General features: G+C 49.0%; 1 protein-coding gene across 4 annotated transcripts in view; it reads right to left on the bottom strand.

The window, feature by feature from the left end:
* The window catches only part of MORC2 (MORC family CW-type zinc finger 2), a 40,085-nt gene that overhangs the window by 9,202 nt on the left and 13,741 nt on the right, over positions 1 to 17,142 (bottom strand). For all 4 annotated transcript variants that reach the window (XM_029227458.1, XM_029227465.1, XM_029227474.1 and 1 more), the window contains exons 4-16: positions 13,001 to 13,069; positions 12,399 to 12,489; positions 9,131 to 9,239; positions 5,387 to 5,546; positions 5,171 to 5,282; positions 4,587 to 4,712; positions 3,968 to 4,047; positions 3,273 to 3,355; positions 2,641 to 2,726; positions 1,362 to 1,502; positions 1,113 to 1,267; positions 891 to 1,019; positions 283 to 388 (exon numbers count right to left, since the gene is read on the bottom strand). In XM_029227458.1, coding sequence (XP_029083291.1) covers positions 283 to 388; positions 891 to 1,019; positions 1,113 to 1,267; positions 1,362 to 1,502; positions 2,641 to 2,726; positions 3,273 to 3,355; positions 3,968 to 4,047; positions 4,587 to 4,712; positions 5,171 to 5,282; positions 5,387 to 5,546; positions 9,131 to 9,239; positions 12,399 to 12,489; positions 13,001 to 13,069 — 1,447 coding nt within the window. The remainder of the gene's footprint in view (positions 1 to 282; positions 389 to 890; positions 1,020 to 1,112; positions 1,268 to 1,361; positions 1,503 to 2,640; positions 2,727 to 3,272; positions 3,356 to 3,967; positions 4,048 to 4,586; positions 4,713 to 5,170; positions 5,283 to 5,386; positions 5,547 to 9,130; positions 9,240 to 12,398; positions 12,490 to 13,000; positions 13,070 to 17,142) is intronic.

Genomic DNA, 17,142 nt, shown 5'->3' with positions numbered 1-17,142 from the left:
AGTGCTAGGAAGGGTGTGGCAAGATAGCTCCAGGTACGGCAGGGTCCTTCCTCCTCAGCCAACCCATGCTCTCTCTCACCAGAGCAACCTCAGACTTCCCAAATGCACAGAATTAATACTCATTGCAGGATACACTTCTATTATTTCCAGGCACTTATTATACACAGCAAGACAGAGATGTAAGGATATGAGCACTGACCTCAAGAAGCGTAGTGGAAGAGTGGAAAAAGCACGGGAGGAGGTGGGGACGCCCACAAACTCCTTGTTAGAAAAAGTGCTCACCGGTCCTGCTCAGGATCAGGGTTCATGGAGCAAACCCAAGTGTCAGGGTAATCTTTTTCCACAGAACTCAGCTGGAAGGGGAGGGTCCGCCACTTCAGACACAAATCTGTGACACAGAACATACCCCCAACAAAACATCAGCCATGCCCACCAACAATAACCAGGCTCCTCCCAGCCAGGCCCAAGGCAGAGATGCCCCCGACTTTCTATGCAAAGATCCTCAGTCTGGCTCCAACTCTGCCTTCCTTACAGAACAGTCACTCTTCTCAGGGACAGTGATTCCAGCAAGGATGGAAACTTTATACCACGGACCCTCAGCGGCCCCAACCCCTCTCCTTCCTCCAGCAAAATCCTGACTCAGTCATCACTCACACTTCTACCGATGTGGTACCAAACCTTGTGAGACCCGGCAGGGTAGATGACCTCCTGCCTCATTTAGAAGGAACAGGTGGGCACAGCACAGCCCCAAGACTGAGCTCCCAGGGCCATCACCAAACAGACTCATATCCCTAGTGGGACATACGTCCCTGAATGTCACTGCATTCAGGAGGCCAGCACGGTGACTATGATGGAAAGGAATCAGGAGGAGGTGCCGACCCCCAACTCACCACACTGGATGGTGGTTGGGATTTCCATAGCTCTCCGCCGTTTGTAACGCAGCTCACTGGATGGAGGCTGGTTCCAGTTGGCAGAGAGGTAGCCGAACTCATCCCAGAACTTGATGATTCCCCGCTGGGCTGGAAGACAAGCACCCACACATCGCCTGAGGAGTCAGCCCCCTGAGGCAGCGAGAGGATCTCAAGGCTGGAGGTGAAGCGAAAGGGCATTACCAATGGCAATGTCCTTCCAGTACTGCGCCAGGTGCTCCCCCATCGCCCGCAGCAGGTGCCGGTACTCCTTGGCATCAGCAAAGTCCTGCTTGTTGTGTGTAGGCTCCAGGACCAGGTAGGGCACATCTACAACCCCAACGACCCCGCCACATGCCCTGCAGGAGGAGGTAGACACGGCTCTGTCACCCCACTGACCAAACCTCTCCCGCCAACCATCCTGGGCTGAAGCTCTCCTCAGGCAGCACTCACATGCCCCCTTCCAGCTGTGGGCCCACTTTCTCATACATCTTGATCAGGCGGCTACAGTTGTAGATGAACATGCCGTCCAGGTCCCGGTGTTCAATGTTGACCCCAAAAACAAAGTTCAGTTCCTTGGGTTCTTTAAGCGCTCTGAGAAGACAAAAGATAAATTCAAACAGATCAACCCATTAACACACAAATACCATGGTGTTTAAGATGTATTAAGCTTAAGCTGAAACTTGAGACACTTAAGTTTTGCCTTTGCGTTCAATATGCAACCTGTAGACTTGACAAGGATACTCACTGTGCAGTCACTCTAAGCTCCCTAATTAAAAGCATATGACTTTAGCTTTTGGTATCAAACAGGGATGTATTTAGTATGAATGGGATTCTGTGAAGCTGTTGCAAATCTCTGCAAAGATGCTTATTTAGTGGAATAAACACAAGGTCATCTGCATAACCATTCCACTAATGTGACAGTAATTAATTTTAAAAAGACAAAAATTCACAAGAACAATAAACATGTGAGAGAAGAAATGATCATGGGATAAACGTCAACAAAATCATGGAAACTGAAAAGCAGATAGATGATCAGTGGACAGACTCACGGGGCAGATACCCGAAACCTAGGCCTGTGGTGAGGAGGCCAAGAAGTAAGCAGGGTCTCAGGCCCAGAGCCTGCAGAGGCTCCAGACGTGGTGGGGGACACGAAGATCATGTAATGAGCCAGGACAAATGCCCAGTCTAGATAAAAAGGAACAAACTCAATCTGTAGCATTATTAAGAGTACATATCACCAGGTGGGAGAAGTATAAGGGAGTTTACAGCTGTATTTCTTAAATAGTCTGTATTTTACAAGTTGTATACTACAAGCATTTTATACATCCTTTAAATGAAAAGAAAAAAAAGGAAAAAGGAAAGGAAGAGGGAAAGGATGGGCAAGGTGGGGAGAGAATGGAGGAGAGAGAAAAGGGGAGAAAGGAAGGGAGGGAGGGGGGAGGGAAGGTGAGAGCGCTGCCAGTGAGGACAGGTTGGTGTTCAACTCAAGGTGCTGGCTCTGCCCACCTTGTCCTGGCTCAGGGGAGAACTGAGCTGGGTAACCTCTCCTGTGGTGGGCATGTGACAAACGTCTGGGAATCACAACATTAATGGCTTTCTCAAAGCAATCCGCATGTGACAGAATAGCAACCTTGTGGGGTGGAGAGGGATTCCTCAAGCTCTTTCTTTGTCAATAATCCATACAAAAGCTACATAATTTTAAAAGACCCAAGGCCAGCCGGGCACTCACCGCTGCTTGGCCTCCTTGATCCGCTTCTTGACATCAGCTTCTCTGCGAAGGGTAATGGCCGTGTTCTGGACCTGTCGCAACATCACCTGGAAACACACGCCAGCACCAAGTAAGGAGAGGAAGTGCTATGGGCCACAGCTGGTAATATCATTAACAACACATCTGAAACTTTTCACTTTAAATCACATGGACGCAAAAACAGACCTGGAAATTTACTTCCTTTCCACAGAAAAGGGCCCTCGCTAGGGACAAACACAAAAGCTGTGCTTCACTTGACCAGACTTGCTGACACGGAGGAGGAAACACCCCCAACTGAAACAACAGTCTGCAGAGGTGTGTGTTTCGCAGGGGAGGAGTGGAGAACTGCTGACCCTTACTGCTGTGTGTGACCTGAGGCAAGTGACCCTCTTCCGTTTCTTTCTATAAACTGAGGATACTAACAGTGTCCACCTCACATGGTTGCCAAGATCCTGCCATACAGTGTGTTCAATAGTGACTACGGAAACATCATCACATCCCATTTTGCAGCTCTAGGGCAAGGGGTTCATGACTGGCGGGAGACAGAGCCAGGCGAGCTCTGGGATCCTAAGGGCAGCAACGCTGGAGAAGAGCTGCTGGGTCTGGGGCCTCACCCTGGAGTCCCGTGTGAGGTCTCCGCCCAGGCGCACTTCTAATGTCCGAGCTTTGCTCTCCGCCTCCCTTGCCTTCTCTTCAGCTGAAACCCAGAAGAAACCATGGTAAGAATTCAAAAGGTCAAAACTCTTAGCTATCCCTCCTGGACCCCATAGTGCAGTCCCTGCCGTATGAGACGTTCGTACACTGTCAGGGAACAGGTGAGCTGGGAGAGCAGCCTCCTTGCTTGGAAAGTCAAGGAGGCCCCAAGGAAAACAGACACCTTTTCCAACTTTACAAATGAATCAGAACAGGTCAAGCACTGCCCAAGGCAACCAGAGTTAAACCCTCAGCAGGAGCTGGAAGTTACCAACAGTCCTCAGCCAACCACTCTCCTTGAGCAGCCAAGAAGCTTTGTCAGCAAGAGAGACCTTGAGATTTTTGCCCTGGAGTCAAGAAAACCAATTTCACAAGTATTTGTGCCAGAGGACAGTGTGGGACTCTTCACTCTGGGCAGGCAAGCTTTAGATAACAGCCTGTAAATGGCTGAAGGAGTAGCCTGGAAAGAAAAAGTGCTGAGGGAGAGGTGGGCGAGAAACTGGACCAGTGGTTCAGGAAAGCCCACCCCTGGGTGTTGCATGGAGCTTTTGCCTGGATCCTGCTTTTGCCACAAGCAACGTCCCCCAGACGACCCTCCTGCCCAGGGGGTCATTACCAATCCGTGCCACGTGCTCAGCTTTCTTCACCTCCTGCTCCGCGCGGGTCTTGAACCGGCTTGATGTGTACTTGTACATCCTGGGGGGGCGGGGGGCGAGTAACCAGAGGGCCTGAGCACCAGAGGTGCAGGGCAGCAACTATCTTGGCCCTCCGATGAGTCAAAGCCAAGCTTATTTTAGCAAAAAGACTCAATTCCCTACTCCACTTGCCCCCTGCCATCCTGCTCCATCTTTGAAAAGCAACCTCACTACTCTCTGAGTGTGTCATTAATCCCACAGTAGAAACCAACCTCAGCAACGAGCAGGGCCTCTGCTTCCCTGTGTACTGTCTAAAGGGCCATTGGCCCTGCAACCAGAGGCTCAGACAGCTCACCGTGTCAGGCTGAGCACCCTCCACCTCACAGAAGGCACACTCAACAAGCCTCACCAGCCACCTCTGCCCCTCCCTCAGGACCCAGTAGTTTGTCTGCAGTTAATCAAGCAGCTTAAAGACCCAAACGCAGTCAACACTGTCAGAGCCGCTCATCCACCATCACTCCAAAGATGCCCCAGAGACACGTGGCCAGGCCCCATTCTTGGCCCAAAGGAAACAGCAGGCCAGGGTGGGCAGGCCCCTACCTGGGCTTGTAGAGGCAGCAGGAAAGCCTCTTGGTCTGCACCTTGTGCCCGTGGATGAAGATCCGCATCCGGGGATCAATGTAGAGCACGGCAGCATAGGCACGGAAGGAGCGGCGCTCTGGCTTCCTGGAGGCAGCAGAATGGAGGGTGCTGTCACCCTCCCACCGCCAGCCCAACCAAAGGCCTGGGTGGACAGCCTCTCTGCAGGCTCTCCACCTTTCCACCTCCCATCTCGGCTTCTCTTGCTGCCCTGACGGGTGCTTCCTCTGTGTGGGCACCACATCCCACCTCCTCTCACGTCCCTGGCACAGACACCTAAACTGGCCCCACCATCCCAGCACGGACCTGGCAATTCCTCTCCCCTCTCTAGGCCTCGGTGTCTTTCTCATTCAAGTTAAGGAGCTGGGGTAAGGATCTGGATTAGCTGAGGACCTGCTGTCCTTCTATTCATCCCTTCTGCCTTGTGGCAGGAAGACATTGAGTTCTCAGCGTTACCAACTCTAAAACTGGGGAATTCAGGGAACAAGCTCACCCCTCTCAACCTCAAGTCACCTCCCTTTTCCTCCCTACCCAGCCACACTCACGTGCCCTCCGGAGAAGTCTCTGCCATCTGGATATCTCTTGGATTTGAGATTATGTCCAGCTCTGGCTCTCCGTTATCCATGAGTTTGAGATTGAAGATGATCACCAGTGTTCCTAGGGAACAGAAATCCTGTGGTTCTACCAGGCACCCCCAGCCAATCCCCATACCGCTCCTGGCTCTGGAGCTCCCTGATGCTAGAGGCCGCAGGCCTACTTACCACTGTCCCCAGGAATCTTCATGAACTGAGTCATCACCTCCTCTTCATTGCGGAAGGGAGAATACTTATAGATGAGTTCCGTCTCGATGGCAAACTTCTCCACGTTGTCTGTAACAGGTTCCCGGGTCCGAGCATTCCAGGTGGGCAATGGGACTATCACCTTTGGAGGAAGCACAAGCAGACGCTTGAAGGAAGCCCCAGAACAGCCTTCCCCCCGCAAATGTGCATCCATCTTTTCCCTCCCCACAGCAGCTCCACACTGCCCCAAGGGGAGGCCCAAGCCCCCCAGCCTGGCACCAGTGGCTCTAGCTTCTGCCCCTTCCCAAGACTCTGCCTCACACTGCTAGGTCCTCTGGGGTATGCTGCCTTATGGCCTGGGGGTCTCTGCATGAGCAGTTCCCTGCTTGGGATATCCCTGGTCATTTTCCCTATCTGGTAGTAAGTTATTATTTCCACTAAGCAAAACATATTTGCGATGATCTAGTGAATCTAAAGACACACACAAACATAACTTATAACTCAGCAATTCTACTCCCAGGTATATAACCTAGGAGAAATAAAATCTAAAAACAAAACGCTATAGTATGAGTCCATTTATATAAAATTCATAAATAAGCAAAAAATAAACTATTATTCAAGAATGCATACACAGGTGACAAAATTATAAAGAAAAACAAGGAAATGACTGATCATCACCAAGGCAGTTCCTTAAGAGGTGCGATAAGGAATATGATTGGTGAGGGACACATGGGGACTTCTAGCATCAGTCTACGGTGGTGGCTACGTGGGTATTTGCTTTATAATTACTCTCAACTGTACATAGGTTATTTTTTTTATTTTATTGAAGTCTAGTTGATTTACAATGTTGTGTTAATTTCTGCTGTACAGCAAAGTGATTCAGTTATACATATATATATATACATAGATTTTAATACACTCTTCCATATGTGTAAAATTTAATCTTACATCTAGGTAATCTTCTAGAAAATCCTACCCTTGTCAATTATACCTCAATAAAGCTGGGAGAAAAATCCTACTCATTCTTCAAAAACCCTACTAAAACGCCACTTCCCCGGAGGCATCAACATGCATCTCTCCCCCCCGCCCCCACCCCTCTCCCAGGTGCCGGGGAGCCCTGTAGCCTGGGATTCCCTCTGCAGAGCAAACCACCCCAGGCACCTCAGAGGTTCAAAATGGCTGGCTGGCCCACCCTGCGGAAAAGGGGATTCTGTATTTTAACAAGCTCTGTGGTGATAAACTGTTAAGAGTTCGGAGGCACTTTACTGGTTTCTAAGAAGCTACGGTATTCAGCCCTGGGGCTGGTCTGGACACAGTCCCACCCAGCTAAAAGTGATCTTATTTTGAAATCTTGGCTGAGTTCACACTAGAGTACAATCCAAAACAGTGACCTTCTAGCTCCAAGTAAGGAAAAAATTTCAACCTAGCTTTTTCACCAGGGGAATTGAGTTCCATTTGTGTTCTGAGAATTGGTACCTCCTTTACACCTCCCAATCTTCACAGCAGTCCCAGGTGACAACGGCATTACTTTAACCTCTGGGCACTCACCTCATTTGACACCCACACACCATTGGAATATTCCTCCTTTACTTTCAGGGTCACCACTCACCTGGCTTTCCTCCTACCCCTCTGGCCGCTCCTGCCTCCTTTGCTGCTTTCCCCTTCTCCTTGGCCTTTACATGTGGGTGGGCATGCCTAAGACCCCAGGCCCTCTTCTCCAACACGCTCTTTTAGGTGAGCCCATTCACTACGAAGATTCCTTGGAGTCTAAGCCTCCCCCGAGCTCCAGACCCAGACTTAACTTTGCGTGTCCAGGACAAAACGTACACACTTCCCCTCCAAACTGCCCCTCTTCCATCCTTCCCCAGCTCCAGACAGCCCACCCCCAAGTGCCACACCAGGACCTCAGCCATCTACAACCCCCCCTTCCCATTTCCCCTTTCCAACTGATTAAACACCAAATCTGCGGCCACTCCTATTTCTCTCACCTCCCTGCTGGAGTCCTGTAGACAGTCAGGGCCTCTGACACCAACACCCCAATCTTTCCAATCCAGGCACCACACAGTAACCAAACTGATCTTTTCAAAGAGGATCTAATACATTGCTTAGATTCCCTTTCCTGGCTGCTTTTAATAAAGTCCCACACACTCCCCAAGGCCCAGAGGTCAGGCCCGACCTACCCTCTCTGCTCTCCAGAGGCCACCACCTCTCGTCAGGTGGCCCCTCTGCCCTTCCCACAGTCCCCACCAGCTCTCAGGCCAGGAACAGGCCGTTTCTATTGACGCGCAGCCCCTGCTCTCACCACCCTCAGTCCACCAGGAAGCAGTCCTGAAAAGCCCAGCCGGGGCCAAATCCTCCTGCCCCACCTTTCCCGGGAGTGCTTGCCAGCTGCAGCACTTCTCTCACTCACCAAAAAGGCAAACAAACCCAGTGGCTCACGAAGTAAAGACGGCAGAAAAAGAGCCTTTCGTTCCCAGCATGAACTGATTTGCTATGATTTAGGCTCACATCTAAACAAGGCCAGTACCAATTTACTCACAGCCAACCAACACAGATGAGTTAGACTGACACTGACCGCATTTCACCTGTTTAAGTGACAGGAGTGGATTTCTTTCTGCAGACCCTCTTGGCCCCCTCTCAAGCTCTGGCCTCCATTTCTCACACAGGAAAGGAGTTAAGAGTCCGGTCTGAGGCTAGGCAGGCCAAGGCCTTCCCTGATCCTCCCATGAGCGGGCGCAGACCTCACCAAACCAGCTCTACAGATATGAGCCACCAGGCCCAAAGAGAATCAGCTGTGCATGTGTTTAACTTACACAGTTAATTACCAAAAGGTTTCAAAATCAGAATATTCTAGAGTCATTAGGCCTTCCTTCCAGCATAACAGTAATCAGCTTAGGCTGTGTGTCAGCTGCCACTTACTGAAAAACTTAAATGATTTTCCATGTGTTCACCTGCTTCACTACCTGTCCAGGCCCTGCAGGTATCAGACTTGTTTGTAGCTTCTGATATAAATGGTTAGAGTAACACATTTCCTCAAAAGGAAAATGCACTCACAGCACATTCCACAAAATCACCATCATATGGGAAAGGCAGTGCTGTTCCTATTATTATCACCAGCTGTGGTCTCCACCCATAGTCAGGGAAGCCCCAAATACTCCCCCTGATAAAACAGCTCTCCCCAGTGACAACCCCTACCCCAGGACTGAATTCAAGCTGCAGATCTAGGAGACCTACAAATCCAACTCTTGGTTCCTGACACTTGATGGCCTCATTCTCAGAACCGGGACATCTCTTCTCTGAAGCTGTGAGATTTTACTTCCTCTCCCATTAAGACACCTGCCTTGGGCTTCCCTGGTGGCGTGGTGGTTGGGAGTCCGCCTGCCGATGCAGGGGACGCGGGTTCGTGCCCCGGTCTGGGAGGATCCCGCGTGCCACGGAGCACCTGGACCCATGGGCCATGGCCGCTGGGCCTGCGCGTCCAGAGCCTGTGCTCTGCGGCGGGAGAGGCCACGTCAGTGAGAGGCCCACGTACAGAAAAAAAAAAAAAAAAAGACACCTGCCTTAACCCCTCAACCAGTTCATCCAACCAACCAGCTAATCCCATAACAAGGGATGTGGCTGCAATCCTGCAACGCCAATAAGCCCAGCATGCAAATGACCTATGAAAACAGCCTGGGCAGAACTAGGAAGTGGAACGGTGACTGGGAGAACGAGGATGGGACCTACTTCATCAATGCCTTCCTCCTCGTGAAAGGTACGCGACAGGAAGAGACAGGTCATGGTCTCTTCCTTCTTGGTGAAGAGGATAAAATCCTTCCCAATGCGCATTGAGCCCCTGAAAGGGAAGCAGAAATGGGTTATTCTCCTAGGGCTGAAGAAGGAGCAAATTCCCCCTCTGGACGTGATGAGACTGCCTTTGGAGGGCTCCCCTAAAGGCCTCCCTGGGACCCAGGACCCTGAGCTGAGCTCCACAGCCCTCGCTCCCTCTCCTCCCCGCCCCCCACCTCCCGACACTCCTCCTCCTGCTCTTCCGTGGGCCTCAGTTTCTCCTCATCACCTTCTCAACCACATTTTCCCAGCACGCAGGGTTCTCTCACCACCAAGCATCAGCCCCAGGGGAGTCTCACCCCAGCTTGTCGCTGCCTGTGCTCTGGTTTCTTCCCAGCCACACAGGGCTGCTGTGGCCTAACTGTGAGCCACCAGGTTTCACTCCAGTAACACCTCCAACACACACATCATCTTCCACACTGAGCACATCCAGGTCTCACCCTGTCCTTCCTTCACTGACACAAACTCCCCTCCCATCCACTCATCAAACGGCAGCACCATCAAGGGAAGAGCCCACTGCCTATGCTCACAAGTCCTCAAAAAACCAGGATGACCACAAGGCTCAGCCAAACACAGGGCTAACCAAAGTATCACTGTTGAACACAGTTCCAAGGAGGCCTACAATTGGCTCATGTCCTGTAACCACAACCATCTTGTGTCTTGAATTGTTTTGTCACCTCAACTCATTAAGCCACAGGTCCCTGCTTTAGGAAGCAACTGGTTTCTGAAAAATGTGCCTCCAGGCTGACTTCCACAAGGCAAAAGTCTGAACGGAATCAACTGCTCCTTCCTCTATTTGGCTGAGTTAATCCTTCTGAGGAGCAGGCAAGGACAGGCCTTTCCGGGAAACACTGAACAGGGCAAAAGCGTGAAGCACCAGTGGGAACAGGACCCACTGACCTGTCTTCTGAGCAGCTTCTGGCTTTATGGCTATTACCTCATTAGTCCTCCTAATACCCCAGGGAGGTGACAGCAGCGGGAAGCCTTATTACTTCCCTTCTATGTAAATACAAATACAAACTGGGCCAGTGTGCCAAGTATGCAAATGAACGCCATGCCCCATTTCCCCGAATGTTCAGGAAAACTCCAGGACACTATCCAGAGATGCCCCGGTGGCTGCCAAGTTGTTTTTCTCCTCCTCCAGTTCCCGAGGTGCTGGCAATGCTCCCTCCCCAGACAATCTCACAGTCCTCCTCCTGCCTCCCTGAAACTTACCGGTGGCAAAACGAGGCACATTAGCTTACCTTCTGCCAAAGCTTGCTCTTACCCTAATTTTGCAAAACCTCTCACTTTGTGCCTCTTCCCTGTCTTTGATCCTGACCTTGGAGGGTAAATAGCAACAACCCAGAAACGCCACTTCTCTGCTGGTTTCTCTGCTTCACAGCCCTATTCTCACCACAAATCACTTCCTCCTGAAACTCTTTCAACTTCTACACTGGTTTCAAAATGAATTCACTCTGAACACTAGATGGCTCCTTCTCAATGGCGCCTTCTCAAAAGTCGTTCTACCAGAATATGCTGATGGCAACACTCTCAACTTCGGTATGCTTTCCTTCCTGGTCTTCTAAGCACTTCCAGAATCACATTTCATTTGCTCCTGAAGCTTCCTCAGTAAGGATGAATGTCAGCGTTTAGAAGCCCATTTTCTACGGCAGGAAACAGATACTCAGAGAAGGTGAAATGGCTTGTCTGAAGTCACAGAGCTGATAAAACCAGGAAGGGGTTTTATCTATAATCCAGAAGGGAAGTCAGGGTTTCTTACATCTGACTCTAGAACTCAGTTGTTGGAAACTTAGATCACCACACCAGAATCACCTGGGCCCTACCCCAGACCCACCAAATCAGGCCAAAAATCTACCATGGAAAGATCAAAGGAGAGATAAAGTAAGAAGGGAGAAACTAGGCTAGGGCTCTCACAGTAATGATAGATTCTTAACCTACTCATATGTGTTATAATCTCAATTTACAAAGGAGGAGGCTGAGGCTCACAGAAGCAATTAAGCGGCTGATGTCAGATTTGAACTTTGGTTTGACTGAAGTGAGATGGACAGCAGCTCCGGCCTTGCAGTCAGAAAGACGTGGTGCATATCTCAGCTCTACACTTGGGCATTTTTACACCTTTGGGCAAGTCACATCACCCCTATAAACCTCAATTTTCTCATCTGAAGATGAGAATCATAGTACCTATACCTCACAGGGCTATGGTGAGGATTAAACGAAATCATCCAAGTGAAGTTTTTAGCACAGTGCCCAGCACATGGTAAGTGCTTGTTATTGAGAGACAAGTGGGAGATCCAGGTACCAGGTCCTTGCCATCATGGGAAGCACTCTCTCTCTTCCCCATACACCCAAGCTGGTTGCATGGAGGGACAACTGATGCTGCTGCCCAACCAAACACCACCCTCAAATAAAACAACACATTTCCACAGCAAGACTAGAAACATGACTCAGAATTCCATTTGTAGAAACTCCAATCCCACTAAATCTTATTCCATCCAAAGGTATGTACAACTGGAAGTGAGCATTTCAGAAATAGAAATCTTTCTCTTGGGGCTTCACTCAAAACCAGAACACCACATTCCAAATGCCAAACAAGTGGGAACCAAGGGCTGAGAAAGAAGTCTGAAGGGATGGGGAGACATTAGGTAGGTCCCTGCTACAGGGCCTGGCAGGACATGTGAGTAGCAACCAGGTCCTTTGGTGGTGTTGTGGGGGGGTGTTTCGGGTCTCTCACTCACTCACCCTGGATCCCCAGTGCCTGGCACAAAGTGTGACAGGTGCTCAGGGGACACGCTGCACCACGGAGTGACCCCCTCACCATCTCATAAGCAACCCAAGCCCACAAAACAGCCACTTGCATCTTCAACCACAAGGTAAAAATAAGAATTTTCAGTAGGAGGAGAGGTGCTGTTCCAGAGCACAGTGCCAAGAGAAACCTACAGCTTCTCCCACCTCAATGATTTTGGATGTTCATACTCTTTGATCTGTGATGTACGCTGGACATCAGCTGCTAAGTCCCCAAACCACAACTCCTTCCCGACCTTCCTCCTGTTCCAGAATTACAGTGATGGAGGGACAAGGACGAGGAACATTTTCATTGGACAGAAGCAGGAGGGCATTGCTCGATTTTGTTTTGAGTCCTGGGACAAGCTTCTAGTATACTTACGATTTTAACCCATTCCCGTACTGCCCAATCTGGGTGGACTCAGGCGTTCGCTTGGCTGACTTCCCAAACTGGATCACGCTAGCAGCATCACCTGAAGTGGCGGACACAAGACAAAGTGAAAAGTTTGCTTTTCTTTCCCAGACTCTCAAAAATCAAAGGTCTGAGCCTTGTTAAATCCAAGCAGGGCTGGCTGTCTACTGAAAACCTCTGTCCAAGGAAATTCACAACCATGAGGCAAATGGAGGAAACCTCTGACTGGCCTGTCAGTACCGCCATCACTAGGCCCTTGTTCTGTTACCAGAACGTGGTAATAAGGCTGGGGGAGGCCACCACAGTTCCAGCTCCAGGATGTTACACAAGCTGATAAATACAATGTCAAGAGACAGGTAATCTGACAGACTTCAGGCTGCCATTCAGATCCTATCTCCCATGCTAGAACAAAACCCAGCAAATCCGTGAGTGGAATTAAGCCTGAGATGTTGCAAGAGACCTCCCTCTTCCTTCTAGTCACAAGAGTGAGGCAGAAAAACAAGTTAACACAATAAGCATTTTGTAAAAATGGTTACTTCTTCCCCAAAAGAAGCAATCAGCCCAACACTTACTTGGATCCATTCCTGCTCCATCATCCAAAAAACAAAGCATAAATCCTCCGCGAAGGTCCTCTCGCCTTTCTGTAAAAGAAGGAGCTGCCATTACTGGGCAGTTACCCACCAGAGGGCGGCAACCTGTTTGTGATCGGAAGGTGGATCAATGTGAAGCTTAGTCCAAAAAGGCCTTCTCCTTCTAACAGTCCTAGCTAGTGTGAGTTAAATGTCAGGGCCCTTGATGGTAGGAATTTCCATCAAAGGCTCTCCAATGCATTCTAGTTCACGACAAAGCATAAGAGAATGTATAAGGAAGGGACAGAGAATACCTAGTCCAGCATCTAGCCACAGCCAGGGCCACTGAACATGCACGGATTTCATACACACCTCAACCACCCTTCTGCCTCTCTGCACCTGGACTTTTTCCACCTCTGCCTTCTGCTGTGGACACTAAAGTACTCCAACTACTACATGCTGTACCTTATCAACAGTGCTCAAATTCAACAGGGCACCTTGTTTGTGGGTTAAGTTTGGGGTAGCCTTCAGATAAAGTGATGGAGCCAGTCGTGCTATGGACACAGTGGTAGCAGCTGCTATCTAGAAGGTGAATTACTAAGTCAGTATGTGACTATCCCCAGGCCAACCATAGTTTCTGGGCCATCAGTATTCATCATCACATCCCCTCCTTGCTATGGGTCCTTCAAATAGCTCCCCATCCCAGAAGTGAGATGGCACAGAGTGTAGTGAGAGCTGCCTGGTTTCCAACTGGACCTGCTCGACTGGAGAGAGGAACAGTCCTTCGACAATAAGAGACAGAGCAGCTGTGGCAGGGCGTCCTGACCGACAGGAAGGAAATGTATGAGACTAAGGCTGCCATTCCAGTGGCTAGAAGAACCCCTTCCTTCAGCAGCTGTCTCTACAGCAGCAAGTGGTCACTCAGAGCAGTCTGGGTCCAAGCACATCAGAAACACTGGAGAAGAGATTCCCAAACAGGGAAGGGAACCACACTAGAGTTTCCAAGGTGCCTTTTGACCCCAGTGATGAGGACTAGGCAGGCAAAGGAGGAACGGCACAGGCCTTGGAATCAGGAGAGCATTTGTACTAAAAAGGAAGAAGGTCAGTTTAAGGTACTACAGGGATAAGCCCAAGGCTGCCTTGGAGTCTATTCCCTAATTGAGGACATTTTTGTCTCCCCCAAGCTGCAGTTCACCAACTTCACCCAACTATCTAAGCAGTGGAACCTCAGTTTAAAATGCTCTTTGTCCTCCCCTCAAGTTAAATATTCAAGTAAGTCATAACCACCTCTGTTAAATGGACTAGTTAATGTAATTTAAAATGCTATTTCAGAAGTACTATAAGCCACAGAGATTTTCAAGTATCATTCGATGTTCAGGAAGCTGAACTTCGCTGAAACATTAATCACAGGTGCTTCCTGAAAGTTCGAGAATAAGGACCTTCTTGGAAGTACTACTGGTAGATAAGAAAATTTTTCCTGTGGCAGTGCCTTTTATCAGTCTGGAGAGCCCAAATGAGATCTAGTAAGCAGAAGCAAGTGCAAAAAAGGTGCAAAAATTCCTCAGTTTCCTTCTGGAGGAAGCAAAGTGTCATATGGAGACTCAAACTGGGTCAGGAACAGAGCGTGGTAAAGGAAGTGTTCTAAATCTAGCCAAGAACCATTTGCTGTATGCTTTAGCCATAAAATGTACACAAAGACTCTGCTTTGGGATCTAGAAATTGGTTCAAGCCAAGTGTATCTGAAAAATCTCCAAGGATTGATTACTGGCATTTCTTGAACACTACCTAGGAATTACTTCTAGGTCCTTATGTTTGGTAGAACAGGACTCACAGGCTGTTTTCTTTTTTTTTTAATTTTGATGCTTTTTTAAAAAAATTTATTCATGTCTGGCTGCGTTGGGTCTTCGTTGCTGCGCGTGGGCTTTCTCTAGTTGCAGCAAGCGGGGGTTACTCTTCGCTGCAGTGCGCAGGCTTCTCATTGCAGTGGCTTCTCTTACTGTGGAGCATGAGCTCAAGGCGCACGGGCTTCAGTAGTTGTGGCTCGCAGGCTCTAGAGCACAGGCTCAGTAGTTGTGGCGCACGGGCTTAGTTGCTCCACACACAGCATGTGGGATCTTCCCGGACCAGAGCTTGAACCCGTGTGCCCTGCATTTGCAGGCGGATTCTTAACCACTGCACCACCAGGGAAGTCCACACAGGCTGTTTTAACACACAATCATCACTTAACAGTGGGTCTGAGATCCCTTTCTTGCCCAAGGACTTCATTTTAAAGCTTTTTCATATGTTTATGAGAGTAAGAGACCCACCTATGGAGGGTCCTCCTGGCCACACAGTGACCAACAGTCTGTAAGCAGCTAGCAGTGCTCAGGTCCACTGTCACGTGTGGCACTGCCTCAGGGCCAAAAGATACTAGGTGACACAGCAGTAACTCCTTCCACTTTGTAAGGAAGCAGTATGGCATCTTCACTTGGCTAAAATGCTTATCCCAATCACTCAGTTATTCGATGTGCCTGGCTCTGTGATGAAGATAACAGCCGAGAATAATGCGGATGTGATCACTGCCTTCAGGGAGCTTACAATCCATAGGATAGCTACTCCCTGTAGCAGATCAGTAAGCAGGAGGGTTTAAGCAGAAGGAGACTGAGAAGAGTGTCAGCTAGAGCAAAGGCACTGTGCATAAGGATCACCTGAAGAGCCTGTTAAAATACAGATTCGGGGCTCCACCCTGCAGAGTCTAGTAGTGTGGGTCAGAGGTGGTACCTGAGAATTTGCATTTCTAACAAGCTCCCAGGTGATGCCAATACTGTCCACCACTGGTCCACTCTTTGAGAAGCAGAGAGCTAGAGCTAGCAAGAACTAGAAGGCCTCTCTGCTTGAACCTATCTCCCCAGACATTCCAGCAGTTAGAGATGCATTCCTAACACATTCTATTCACTTTAGTCAGTCAATTGAGTGCTATCTAAAGCCTCTAAGCAAAGGATTTTTATGAAGATGGGGGAGTTCTGGACAGAAGGGAGTCTAGGCAGCTGGAGGTTGTCTGCTCCCCGTCCCAACATACATCTCAGAAGCAAGACAAGGAGGGCAAAGCCAAACTACCTTCTTTGCAGTTGTGCTTCAGGCCCTGGTAGCAGCTATGTACAATCACAGACCCAGTGTGGAAGGCTGCACATCTAAGTTTCCCCCAACATGACTAAGTCTGGCCTCTCCAAGTTAGCCCAACGTTCCTCCATCCAACTCCCATTGCGGAGAACAGGAAAAAGAAAGAAGCTGGAAAGGAGATGTGAGATGGAGCTATAAGTCAAAAGTCAGAGGCGATAAAATGATGTTGTCCTCAGCGGAGGCTGTAACAGAACAACACTCAAGTTCCTCGTACTTCGCAATGTGTTTGAGTAGTATTCGTTTCAGCTACATTTGCTCTAATTTTCCATTTACTAACCATTGACCTGGCATCACAAAAGGGATCTTTCTTTGAGGCATGGCAGTCCCTATCCAAGGAAGTCCAGAAAATCAATAAAAACACACTCTACTTCTGACAGGCACGTTATGGTCTGGCCCAACCTAACAGGAATGCTTTGGGTACGGGAGTCTGATTCCTTTCTCACCCTTCTTTAAATTACAGTGTGAATGTGTGGCGAATTCAAACTACATCTGATGTTTGGGGAGATTTCCGAGTTCAGTTATCAATCTAGTTTCAGAATGGGAGACAGGAAGATTCTTTCCCCGATATAGTAAGAACAAAAACTTTACATTACTAATTCTATTATTCTACTTGTAAAATGAGGTTGCTTTTATTCCTCCTGTTGAATGTGTTAATACGGCACTGAAGTAGAAAAGTGTGAAGTTAGGGGCACCTCAGTCAAGATTCCCAGTCTCAAGGTACTTGAGAGTAAATCAAGTCTTTCTCCAAAATGCTATAGTGCTTAGCGCTTCTATCACACCATTTAATCCTTAACTACCTTGACAGTTCCCTCAAGATCAAGTCATTGTTCTCTAATCATCTGTAGAGTGCTGTCTCTCCAATTAGTGACTAAGTTGTCTAATGAGAATTTAGCAAAGGCCCCATCTCATGCTCTCTCGACTCCTCCCAAAACACAACAGCAGTAACACTGAGCACAGAATGAATGCACACTGGGCCCTTTTCATTT

This window comes from Monodon monoceros, unplaced genomic scaffold, assembly GCF_005190385.1.
Source record: "Monodon monoceros isolate NGI ecotype Baffin Bay Population unplaced genomic scaffold, NGI_Narwhal_1 Super_Scaffold_1, whole genome shotgun sequence".
Taxonomy (NCBI): domain Eukaryota; kingdom Metazoa; phylum Chordata; class Mammalia; order Artiodactyla; family Monodontidae; genus Monodon; species Monodon monoceros.
This window is presented reverse-complemented; position numbering and strand designations above follow the sequence as displayed.